Raw genomic sequence first — 12,520 nt, forward strand, 5'->3', positions numbered from 1 at the left:
TGTGATGCCCATCCTGAGTGCTGTCCTCCTAAATGTGGGCCAAAGTTGCAGCAGGCTGGGTGGGTCCTGAATCTGACCCTTGGGATCGGCGGGGTGAGCGGGACTTTGGGCCTCTCCCAGGCAGCTGCTCAGAGGACACGGGCCTTCCCTGAAGCTGACAGCCACACTGGCCATGAACTCCCATCCAAACAGAAAATCCACTTCTGAAAGCTGATATCATCCCAGGAAGCGTGATTGTGAACCAGAAGGGGTCTTTCCAACCCATCAGAGCAGGGCTGGATCATAAATGCATTTCCCCTTTCTCCTTGAACAGGGCACTCTGTTCATCTGAGATCAGAGAGGCAATGCTCTCTGTTCTGCATGAGGAAATGAAAAATGAGGAACTTTTCCTGCCAGCCTGGCCCTGGGATGGGCCAATGGAACAGTCTAAATGAGAACAGGACTCCGGACCAGCTTGAGCAGACACTCTCTTAGACTTGGGGCGAGGCCGGGCGAGGCCGACCTTGGGAGTAACCTTGTCAGCTGGGCTTTCCTCAAAAATCCTTCACCAGCCTGAGGACCAGGGTAGCTCAAGGAACCCTCTCAGCAGCCCTGACCCCCCGGGGGGCCGCCCCAGCTGCCTTCTCAGAGTGTCACTGAGGGACCCAGCATTTGGCGAGACAGAGACCCCACCACTTCTAGGGTCCTTGGCTGTGGGCTCGGCCTGCGATGTCTGCCTGAGAATGCTCCCAGCGGGGAAGCCACCAGCCCAGGCCCCAAAGACAGGAGGGGGCCCTGGAGGGGCAGGGACAAGGTGCAGGGCACTGGGTCTCCATGCCCTCGGCCAGGCAGGGTGTGGTTGCGCCAGGACCATGTGGCTGTCCTTCCTCTCCCTGGAGCGTCACGAGCTCAGATGTAGGAAACCCATGGGAACCTTGCCCAGAACCTGGGGCCATGGAGGCTGTCACACAGGGTGGGTCAGCGGGAAAAGACCGGGACCTGGGGAGTTAATACGCAGGAGCCCCTCCAACTCCAAACAAAACTGGCAGAGCCTCCAGCCCTCGGGAACCTGGCAAGGCCTGAGCGATCCCAGAACAGCAAAGGGGAGGCCTTGCTCCCTCTGTCAGCAAGCTGGACACTGGGGGCTTTCCTTGGTTTGGGGTGTCAATGCGAGGGCTTAGAGGGCCATATGGACCTGGACAGCCCTTCGCTGGATGCAGGGCAGGCTGGATTGGCTCCTCGCAGGCGGCCGGCTGCGAAGGCAGCGGGCCTCCGTGAGCCTGGATGTCTACATCCCCCCACCTCAGACCCGCCTCACCCGGGAAGCTTGGCACACACTGGTCTCACGAACCCTCATAAATCCGGGCAGCTCTTCCCAAACGCTGCTCTTGGCAGGCCCTGGATGTGGCTCCCCAGCGCGGGGTGAGGGACGCGCCCTGGATTGCAGCCACGCGAGCGGCTGGGCAGGCGAGGAGACGGGTGCGTGGCCCCATACCCAGGCCATCCATTAAAATTGCATAGGTTAACTGCCTTGCGTATCTGGGTTCTCTTGAGAAGCATAATCTTCCTCTCACCCCCAGATGCATCTGCACAGCTCAGAGGTGGGTGCCTCCAGGCCCGTGTGCTGGGGAGGCCCAGCCGGGGAGCAAGGCTGCCCCTCGCTTGCTGTTGCTCCCACAACCGTTTCTTCCTAGAAACCCTTTCTGCCAACCAGACAGTCCTGTCCGGGGCCTGCAGGGCGGCTTTTATCCAGCTCCCAGCCTGGCTCTGAGCCAGTGCCCGAAAAATGTCGTCAGCCACCCAGAAACCAGCTCTGGGATTCGCCTGGGAGGAAACCACGGCTCAAATCTGGCCCATCTGGACCCATTTTGCCTACTGAGGAGGTTCCCGCCCCCCCACCCCCACCCCGCAACACACACCAGGAGGAAGATGCATCCCCGGCTTCCTGGAGGCTTCTGAGATCTATTCTTTTCAAATTCAGACGCAGCACCCAAGAGGGAGGGTGGTCTGGCCAGCCGGCCCCTCCCCCCGGGGAGCCTGGGGTTAACCCTCACAGAGCCCACTCCTGCCTTGGCCAAACCCCTTCAAAACAGGACCCCCATGGTCTCGGAGACCCACAGCCCCACGCTTATGGAAAGCAACACACAAAATGCAGCCCACGTAGATAAAAAGCATTTTTTAATTTTATCAAATTGATCTGTACAAAAGTTAGCCTTGCTTGGTCAGAAAGTAGCGAAACACAGCAGGTAAGTGACAGCGAAAGTCCAAACTTGACACCGAAAAATATATTGCATAAAAATGAGTTTGCTGTAGTTCCCTGCCCCCACCCCCAGGAAGAGATATGCAAAACAAAAAATTTTTTTCTAGAAAATGGTAGGAAAAAGTAGAAAAAGTAAAAAGAAGCAACATCTCAGATGTACTTAAATTTACAAAGTTTTAAAGGCACAATTTTCCATGAAGTAGGCGGTTATCATCGCTCAGCACACAGCAGAAGCAGGACAGGGAAATCAGGTATTATTCTTCTAAAACTAAGAATCTAAAAGCGCTTAGTGGAGAAGGTTTTAGTTTCACAGCTTGTAGGTGGCGCCTGGTTCCTAAGAGCCGAGATTAATGTGTTTCTGGAGCCACCACGTCCCAGGAAATTCCCGCCTCCACCACTTGGCACGGTTGTGAGCAGGAATGAAATTCAGTGACACCCTGCCTTCTAAACCTTGACTTAATGCCAGGTGCCAGGGGCACCTCAACCTGATCAGAAACACCACAAGACAAATCCCTTCTCCTGCCTCGGGGTTCCGGCCACCTCTGCGGGGCCTGGAGCTGGGGCTCTGCCTGATGCCTCCCAAACAGCCAGGCTCGCAAATGCCTGGAGCAAGGGCCCCACCCCATCTGCCCCCACCCCCAGCCCTCACCCTCAGCTCTGCGGCTTCCGTTTTGTCTTAAATTCTGCTCTCTGCACAGATTACTTCATTAATTAAAGATAAAATAATACAGAACATAAATACATTTTAACAGCTTTCAAAACAAATCAAACACATTGAAGCTTCAAAAATAAAAATTAAAAAAATAAAATAAAAAGAGAGAAGTGTTAATCACAGCCAAACCTTGCTCGGAAGAACCCTAACTACAAGGAACACCTCAGGTCTAATGGGCGGGTCCCAAGAGATGCTCCCGCGGACACATCCCCGCCAGGCTGTGGGTGACAGGTGATGACCAGCCTCAGGAACGTCATCCATTGGTCTTGGGGAGTTCTCAGCGCCAAGGGTGGCCAGGACCTTGGAACATGGGCAGCCTGGAGACCCCACACTTCTTCCCTCCTTTTGTCCTTTGTGCTATGGCTGCTGCTTTGCAGACACTGAGGTGCAAAACCCAGACGCTGGCGTCTGCTTGAAAGAGGGACCCAGTGACTGTCCGTCAGAGTCACAGTCCCCGCAAAAAGAGAGCGAGAAGGGAAGGAGGGCTTTGTCCATGGACAGGAGTTTGGAAGTCTGGAAGCAGAGGGGACTCGTTTACAAAGCCTGGCTTCCCGCGGACCTCAGCAGGCACTTGACGGAGCCGCGGCTCCTCCCCACGTCACACACCTCTGGAAGCCCTCGGAGGTCTATCTATCTTTGCCGAGATCAAGGTTGTCCTCGGCCGCAGCCCGTCCACGCGGCCGCACCCTCAGGGTCTGGTCAGGGTGGTGTACACAGGCTGCTCCCAGTTACTGGGGGGGCTGTGGGCGGGCGGCACGGAGAGGCCACCGAGCAGAGGCGAGGCATAGGGTCGGCGGGGCGAGTGGAAGTAGGGGTACTGGTAGAGGCCGGACGGGTAGCCGGGGTATGGGCCATAGTAGTTGGGGGCCTGCAGGTCGGTGTAGTCGCACTGTGAGCTGGTGAAGGAGCTGGCGGCCACGGCGGAGGCGGCCGTGGTGACACTGGCCTGAGCGCTGTAGGAGCCGTAGTCGGTGTGCCCCGGAGAGCCGTGCGACTGGTCGCTGTAGTGGCCGGGGCTCAGCTGCTCCGTCTTGATGTGCGGCCTCGGGGGCCCTGCCTCAGTGGGCGACGCAGAGGCCGATGGGGCTCCCTTGTGGGCCCACACAGGGGACGCCCCGATGCCAGCCGCCCCGGAGTGCGAGTAGGAGGTGCCTCCGTAGGAGCTGGCGGCCGCGGGCTGGCCTGGCTCTGTGGGCAAGGCCGAGTGGCCGTTGAGGGGCAGGTACTGGTCGAACTCGTGGACGTCAAAGGTGTCCATGTTTCCGATGACCTCACTGCTCAGCTCAGAGATGTCCACGTTGCTGAAGTCGATGTTCTGGCGCCCGCTGTCCACCAGGCGGCGGCCTTCCAGCTTCAGCTCCTGCTTGCCCCCGTGGTGCAGGTCAGTCTTGGGGGTGGTGGGGGGGGTGGGCGGCCCATGGGTCTGCCCTGGGGACAGAGCACATTTCAGGGATGAATGCCCCTTCTGTAGGGGGCGGCCAGGCTGGTGACGTGCACACAGGAGGAAAACCAGCCCCGCTAACTGCCGCAGGTAGGAATCAACGGCTTTTTGTTCCTGTACATTTCCCAGAAATTCCAGCAAAGCCAGACCTAGACCTCACTCCTCGCTGAGGAAATTCCGTTAAGCACTGTTCTAGGGAAAGGCCTGGGGCCAGGGAGGCCCCATCGTGAAGAGCAAGCTGGGGGCGGGGGGAGGAGAGGAAGTGCCCAGCCCCTCACCCACGGCAACAACACAGTCTACAAAAAACCTGTCTCCCCAGGCCCGTGGCTGTAGCCAGCGTGACTAAGACTGCTCAGCTGGCCAGGATTCCACCCGGGTCAGTCTGATCCTGAAACTGGGCTGCTAACCACCAGGCCGGTGGCATGGGTGAATCCTAGGTCAGAACCAGCAAAAAGGCCAGCGGAGCAGAAACGCTTTCGGGAAGGACAGAAAACACCCAGGTCACAGTGCGCTAGACCAGGGCAAGATATCAGGCCCTCAGTCTCAGAGGGGGCTAAGCAGGCCTCCGTGGGCATCGGAAACAGCTGCCTTTTGGGGCTATGGGGCCTTTTCCCAGGTACCCGGGGAAGGTTTGGTTCTCTTGAGGGTGCCTGCCCTGGGAGTGAGCCCCTGTTCCCACCCCCAGGAGCCCACCTGTGTGGTCACCGTGGTGGTGTGCGTCACCGAGGCCGGCGTCAGTCTTGTAGACAGCACCGCCCGGGTGGTGGCCCAGCTCGGCGCCTGAGTCTGAGTCGCTCTGGCCGGTCTTCACACTCTTCCTCCGGCGTGGCTGGTACTTGTAATCTGGGTGGTCCTTCTTGTGCTGGACCCGCAGCCTCTCTGCCTCCTCCACAAAGGGGCGCTTCTCACTCTCACTCAGCAAGCTGCAGGGCAAAGGGCAGCAGCAAGATGACGAGGGGGCCGGCACCACCCCAGGTGTTGGCCCGTGCATCAGGTGAGGCGCTGGGTAGGACCAGGGAAGCCCGAGTGCATGCCCGCAACCTGGTGGGCACCTGGTGGACACCAGGTGCTCCCCTTCTCTGAGGACAGAAGGGATCAAGCCGGGGGTGAGGGCATTAGGTGAGGTCAGAGGAACAAGCCAGAATAAGACCCAAACCTTCCGGCTTCCATCTTCCTCCTCTGACTTCCCCCCTCCCTGAACCTGTCCCCTCCCTTTGGGACTTTCTATGGCAGGTGGGTGAAGAGGCCAGGACCCAGCTGAGAACACACTGTGGACAAAGGGAGGCTTCTGGGAACCAAGCCGGGACTTTGTGGGCAGCTGGGCTTCCCAGACTTCCAGAAACACTGGCAAAACCCAGTGGTCCTCGCTAAGGCTCAGAACACGCACCGGCCCCCCATACCCTTCCAGAAGCTCATGTCTGCCTGCAGGACAGGGTCTAGGGATACAGAGGCATGGGGCTGCCATGGGTCCACAGCACCCTGACTGGACAGAGGCCGGAGCACAGAAGACATAAACACAAGCTTTGAGCGCCCACTCATGAGGTGAGGAGCAGGAAACGAGACCAGCACCCTGGACCCAGAGCCATTCACTTTAAACCCCAGTAGAGAGCGTATGGTGGGGAAGGGCTGTCCCAAGCAGCAACCTTGTCACTGCTGCCCACTGCTTGCCGTCCTACTTTCTGCAAAACGGCCAACCTCATCACACCAAAGTGCACACCAGTGCTGAATACCCCCTCCATCCCCTTCTTTCCCTGGTGAGGGTGCAGAGGTGGCAGAGCATTGGGAGAAGCTGTGGGGAAGGTGCCGAAGGTGCTGGTGGGGCAAACACACACCATTCCATCTGCCTTCTGGACTTCCTCCACAGGGTGGTCGGGGAGTTCTTTCCAAGGAGGGGGCACCTCCAGAGAGTTGTGTTCTGCTTCCAGAAAGAGGGCACTTTCCTCTGGGAGGGACAAGCTTCCAGGCTCTGCGGCCACTCACAGCTGGGGTCCCCAACTCGGCCTGCCATTCACTGCCTAGAGAAGGCTGTTTCTGGGCTCAGGGAATGTGCTAGGGGCTGCACACTGCTCCTGCTGCCCTCTGCGTGCCCAGGCCGTCCTGTACCCCGCGTCCCATCCGTCTGGCCAGATCGGGTTTTTCCACTACGACTCGCCCTGGGAACAGCCACTGGGAGCAGGGCCGAGGCCGGGCGCTGCGCCACCGCCCAGCTCCACGCACCCCAGAACCCGCTCCCCGCCCCGGCCTCGGGACAGTGCACTCACCGCCACAGCTTGCCCAGCGTCTTGCTGAGTTCCGCGTTGTGCAGGTGCGGGTACTGATCCGCCAGCTTGCGGCGCGCTGCTTGCGCCCACACCATGAAGGCGTTCATGGGCCGCTTCACGTGCGGCTTGGCCTTGAGCGCACCGCCGCCGCCGCCTCGCACCGGCATGGGCACCAGGCTCCAGTCGTAGCCCTTGAGCACCTGCGACACGGCGTCGCGGATGCAGGCGGGGAAGCGCTCGTCCGCCGCCTCGGCTGCGTCGCCCCGGCCGCCGCCCCCCGCGCCCGCCGCACGGCCCAGACCCTCGGAACCGGCGGGCGACGGCGGCGCGTCCGAGTCCGAGTCCTCCACGTGCGACATGGAGCTAGCAGTGCCAGATGGGCTGCAGGGCGGCTGGGCGCGGGTCTCGCTCATGTCCAGCATCGGGGCCGCGCGCGGAGAAGCGCGCACCAGGGAGGTGCACCGAGTCCGATGCCCGGCTGCGCTGCAGCCTCTCTGGGACCCGAGGTCGTCGCGCGGTGGCCCGACCCGCGTCCCGCAGCCTCCCAACCCCGGCCCTCTTGCCGCCGCCGCCGCCGCCGCCGCCGCAGCTGCCACCGCCGCCACCGCCGCCGCCGGAGCTCAGTCCCCGCTGGGCTACCCGCAACAAGTTTCTTTAAGCGGCGGCCACAAGGCTCCGCCCCCCGCCCGGCTCCCCATTGGCCGGCGCGCACCCCACTGCCACTGGGGGCGGAGCTTGGCCGCCCCCGCCCCCTCCCCCCACCTTAAAGAAAGCGCCGCAGTTCCCCCTGCGCCCCCGCCCACCCCGCCTGGCGCCGCACCACGTGGGGCCGGCGCGCCCGGCAGCCGAGGACCGGATCCCGGACGGTGCAGCACGCCGCAGGCCCCCCTTCCAGGAGGGGCGGGAAGGAAAAAGGGGGCAGAGACGGGTAGAGGTGGGTGCTCCGGGGTGCCCTTTGCCTGCTGGGGTTCTCCGCTGCGCTCCCTCTGCTGGCTCATAGCTGCTCCAGTGCGTCCGGGCCCCGGTCCCATTACCCAGCCTCGGCCTCCCGCTGCGTAAGGAGGCGGGTCCTCAAGAGCCTCCCCCACAGCTTGCGTTGAGCCCCGATGTCTTGCCCACAGCCCAGAGGCGCCGGGGTCAACTGCTGCCAGCCGGCGGCCCAGGGCGGGGGGTCAGCTCCCCGCCCGCAGGGCCGGCGCGACGTGCAGGAGCCTCCCGCGCGCCAGTCTGCACGCCGCGCACGTCCAGGTAACGGCGCGCCCAGGGACCACGGCTCGGAGCTGGGCGATCCCAGGACCCCGATCCCGTCCGGGCGCGGAAAGTGCGGCAGGGGCGCTGCCGCAGAAGCCGCGTCAGCCGAAGCGGGTGGGAGCGCTGGGCGGGGCCTGAGCTGACCCTAGCTGAGTCCCTAGGGCGGCCCGGCGGATGGCGTGGCCGGACGCGGGGGCCCAGGGCCTTCCGGGCGTGACCCGGGGGTTTGGGGCACCGAGGCCGTCCGGCGGGGCGGTCCTGGGTGGTCTGGCGGAGGCGGAGGCCGCTCCGGGCGCTTGGAGTGGAGGAGGTGGGCGCGCCAGCCAAGGAGAGAAGGGGGCGGGGTGTGCCGCCCTGTTGGGGGCGGCGGGGTCGGAGAGGGGACATTTACCCGGAGGCAAGCGCCGGGCCGCGGCTCCGAGTCCCCGCCCGAGGCCGCCCCCGCCAGTTGGCCGTGGGCCCGGCGGTCCCGGAGGGCGGCTCGGATTCTTTCGCCAAACCCGCCGAGAGGCGACGGCCCGGCCGCCCAGAGCTTCACCAGACTACCCCCCACCCACCCACCCAAGACAGCCAACTCGGAACACGCGCGTCTCCGACCTTGCGACCCGGGTGACCCTAGTCAAGGGCGCCCAGTTCCCCAACCGTGCACCTCCTTCCGAGTCATGGATTCCCGGGCGAGTGGCCACGGCAGCCTAAGGAGTAGAAGGGGCGGGTCTGTTAGCAGAAAACACCAAAGCTGAAGTCTCCCCTATGTGCTTTTACCAACCCAGGAGCTCCCTCCAAGGCTCTGACCTCGCAGGGAGAGCCTCCTGCCCTCACCCCGCCCCCACACGTAAGACAGGGCTCCAGCCAGTTTCCAACTGAGTGCGCCATTGCCTGGGCTGTGAACTCCTTAGTTAGGCCTTGGAGACAGTTTCTGCCAGACGTCTAGTGGGCTCTGGGAGATGCCGGGGATGCCCGGGGCCCCTGCAGCCTTGCATCTGGAACAGCTGGCACAGGGCCTAAGAGGCAGGGGCCAGTGCCCAGGCTGCCCTGTTCCCCACGACCTTCAGGTGATGGAAGGGCTACCCCACTGGCCCGGGTCAGGAAACCCGACCTCCAATCTTCCAGGAAAGCACCATGAGGAGCCTCGCTGTAAGGCGAAACAGTGTGCTGGGAGGACGCCCTGATACCAGAGGGAGAGCTGGCCTCCAGAGTGGCCTGTCCCTTTGCCTGCCCTCCTGTCATCTGCCTGCCTTTGCAAGGTCACCTGTCAGGAACATCCTTCCCGCTGGTCTGCGGTGGCTTCCCTTCGGAGGTCCTGCCCTCCTCTTGGAGTCCCACCCTGCAGTCGGAGGACACCAGGGAGGCCCAAGTGAGGGCTTCCCCAGGGGCATCCACCAGACTTCCTGGCCCATAGGGATCCATGCAAATAAATGCAGGATTGAAGTGGGGGGAAGGAGGTAAGGATGACAGACCTGGCCCAAACTGTCCTGCCTCCAACCCTGTCCTGGGGATCAGATCCCACCCCTCCCTGCACTGGGCATGCCGTTGGGCACCAGGTCTGCGTTTCCATGAAGAGCTTTGCTTTGCCAGGGAAAATGGAGCACGGTCTGCATTGGGTACACTGGGCAGGGCAGCCTCTCCCCGCTCCCCACTGACCCATGGTGGGGCACCACACAGCTGTGTCCCCTAGGACACAATCAGTTGACCACTGGGACCCTTGGAGGAAAAGAGGCTGAGCTAGGAGAGTCCAGTGCCAGATCCAGGTCACAGTGCGTGGCATGTGCAGTCCTAGGCCCCACCCTCAGCTCCACCCGGCTGCAGTGACCACCTCAGGGACTGATGGGGTCCTGATGGGCAGCTTCTGTCATATATGTGCAGGCCACCATTCCCAGAGGATGGGCAGGCAGATCCCTGCCAGGGCTTGTCTCAGGCTGGCTGCTGACACAGAGGGTGGCACCCAGAAGTGCCCCAAAGCTCCCTCGTGGTCTTGAAGGCTGTAAAATTTGCCATGTGCTATCTGGCCCCACCCATTAGTGCTGACCTCGATTCATATCCTCATCTGCTAGGCAGCCCCTGAGTGGACACCAGGACGTAGCCTTCAGAGGAGGTGGTGGCCACAGTTAATTCCTGTGTTTACCAGTATTGATGAAGTGCCCGCTGTGTGCTGGGGCTTTTCTGGGCAACACAGCACAGAACCACACTACACCGTCCTAGCCTAGAAGATGTGGCGTTTGAGGAGGGGGCCAACAGTGAACACACCAAGGGGCTGAGACATTCACCATGGGCGGCAGGGTGGTGGTGGTGGTGGTGTGATCCAGGAAGGCGGCTTTGAGGAGGTGACAAGTTGGGGCCTGACACTTCTGACCAATCGAAGAGAGAGGAAAGAGCATGGCGGGATGGGGAGCATGTGCGAAGTTTCTGTGGCAGCAAAAAGCACAGGTTATCTGAGAACAGAGCGAGGTTGAGGGGCGGCTCTCAGTCCACCCCCGGCTCCCCTCTTCTCTGAGCTCTTCCTTTCTGTCCCCACCCACCCCAGTCCACATGCCTCTACCTTCATCTGTGGGCTCTGCGGTTTCAGAGAGATGATCTGATTGGCCAAGTTTGGACCAGGTACCTGCCCCGGGACTATCAGCCTGGGGCGTGGGAAAGCTGACGTAAGCAAGGTTTCTAGACCCACACCCCTGGCAGAGGCTCCAAGGGGACCTGCAAATAAGGAGGTGTGGGCTGCCAGGCACCCCCCGTGCCTATGAGACCTGGCCAGTGGAGGGCTGGAGAGGGAAACCTCCTCCAGGTGCAGAGACACCCCCCAGCCCATCCACTCGTTGGTTTCTAGGCCGGCTTGGGAAGTCCATGTGAAGGGGCTGCTGAGGGCCAGATCACCACGGAGAAGGACACCTGCCCATCCTCTGCCCGTCCCCTGCCTGGCTCTTCTCTCAGACAGTCAGGGCAGCCATGTGTGTAGTTGGTAGAGTCTTTAAGAGAAAGACCTTGGGGGCAGGTCATGTGGGCCCATGAGCCCCAGGCCGATGTGTCCCCTGTGTGTCTGCAGCCCTGGCCTGGGCCTCTTGGCAAGCCAGCCTGAGGCAGCTGGCATTACATCCTGGGAACCCCGGCTCAACCTTGGGGATTAATTGGTACTTTTAATTACTGGCCGGTCTGCAGAACCAAACTTCCAGGCCAAAGATGAAGGGACAGCTCTGAGCAGAGGCCCCATAAAGGCAGCCTCGTCCTGGCCCACCAGGTCTCCAGAGAGAGAAGAGAGGGGGCTCCCAAGGGTGCCAGGGGTCCAGCATCCCCCAGTAACAGACTCTCGGGGCTCTGGGCCAAGCCTTTTGCTGAAACTCCCCTCCCCGATATAGTTGCCAGCTGGTGTGGAAGTTCTGGTTTGGGTGGAAGCCGGCCCTTGGGTTGGGCTAATATCCCCTCAGGAGCTGGCCGTAGCTGTTCCTTGTCCTGTGCAGAGGACACTGGAAGATCACGCCCAGATTCCTCCCCTCTCCGCCTGCAGGGCCAGGGTGTTGGGGGCCAGCCCATAGCAGGCGCTGGTCCCATGCAGCTTGCTCCTGAGCCCTGTTACTGCTTCCAGCAGACATCTCCTCAGGGTGCCTCCCCACCTCCAGGTAGTGAGAACCTGCTCCAGGCTGTCCCTCTGCACCTTTTCATCAGCTCTAAGGCCTCCTGATAAGTAAACCCATACGGCCTGGGGGTGACTGCTGACTGCTGGTGGGACCCCCTGCTGTGGCTGTTCTCTGGGGAGGGGGCAGTGCTTAACCCAAGGACCCCAAAGTACATTGTCTGCCCAGTGAGATGTGTGTGCACAGATGTGTCGGAACAGCTGTGGTCTCTGCTCTGGCCTCCACTCACCCCCTCCTGGTAGTGGTCCCCAAGCCTCCGGCTGTGCCCATCCATCTCTCTCTGGCCAGTGGGCTTGGAGCTGACTCCACCAGCAGCCATTAGGTCTCTTTGCGGGAAGAGGGTGATTCTGCAGCCAAAAACGTCTCCAGGCAGGGTCCCGGGGGTAGAGGGAGCACAAAGGGGTCCAGGCCAGGCACCAGCAGCACCTTCCACAGAGCAACTGAGTGCTGAGGCGTTAGCGTTTCGGCATCGGTGTGTGCCTTCCTCTGGACGTCTCCCCCATCAGCCAGTAAATTCCATTCCTTGTCCCTGCAGAAGGGCTCTGCGTGCTACCAGACTCCTGGATCCCTGGACCCCAGCCCCATGCTGGGCCCTCACTCCTCTGGGCCCTGGACTCCACCCTCACGTTGGGCCCTCAGTCTCCTGAACTCCCAGACCCCACTCTCATTCTGGGCCTTTGTCCCCTGGACCCCAGCAATGGGGCCGGGAGAGACTTCCTCAGCCCCCCTGCAGGAGGGGACCCAGGACATTGAAGCTGACTCTCACTTCAGAAAATCAGCTTTCTGAGCCCGAACAGGCTGCCAAGAGCTTTCAGATTTAATGAGGCCTCTTGTCCAAGTTGAACCCCTCAGAGTGTGACTGGGATGGGCCAACATGGCTGGAAGTAGACACATCACAGAGAAAATCCCTTTCTGAGTAAGGGGCTCCGGCCAGCAGGAACCTGGCTGCCTCTGCCACAATGGAAGGTTCCAGAGACCCACTAGTGTCAAAGGCAA

At 61.5% G+C, this 12,520-nt stretch overlaps 1 protein-coding gene across 1 annotated transcript; it reads right to left on the bottom strand.

Annotated features, from left to right (window-relative positions):
* Positions 1-3,639: 3,639 nt before the first annotated feature.
* On the bottom strand, positions 3,640-7,075 carry SOX8 (SRY-box transcription factor 8). The gene is made up of 3 exons (XM_065893089.1): positions 6,654-7,075; positions 5,086-5,315; positions 3,640-4,379 (listed from the first exon to the last, which is right to left on the bottom strand). Exons 1-3 carry the CDS (start codon positions 7,073-7,075, stop codon positions 3,640-3,642), a joined length of 1,392 nt encoding a protein of 463 aa, XP_065749161.1.
* Between the last annotated feature and the right edge of the window lie 5,445 nt (positions 7,076-12,520).

This window comes from Phocoena phocoena, chromosome 15 (genome assembly GCF_963924675.1).
Source record: "Phocoena phocoena chromosome 15, mPhoPho1.1, whole genome shotgun sequence".
Lineage (NCBI taxonomy): Eukaryota > Metazoa > Chordata > Mammalia > Artiodactyla > Phocoenidae > Phocoena > Phocoena phocoena.

Bases quoted from the DNA above. Each gene is read 5' to 3' on its own strand.
- SOX8 (XM_065893089.1), bottom strand. From the start codon at position 7,075: ATGCTGGACATGAGCGAGACCCGCGCCCAGCCGCCCTGCAGCCCATCT. The intron at 5,316-6,653 runs GTGAGTGCACTG...TTTGCCCTGCAG, and splicing joins ACGCTGGGCAAGCTGTGGCG to CTTGCTGAGTGAGAGTGAGA. The intron at 4,380-5,085 runs GTGGGCTCCTGG...CTCTGTCCCCAG, and splicing joins CCACCACGGTGACCACACAG to GGCAGACCCATGGGCCGCCC.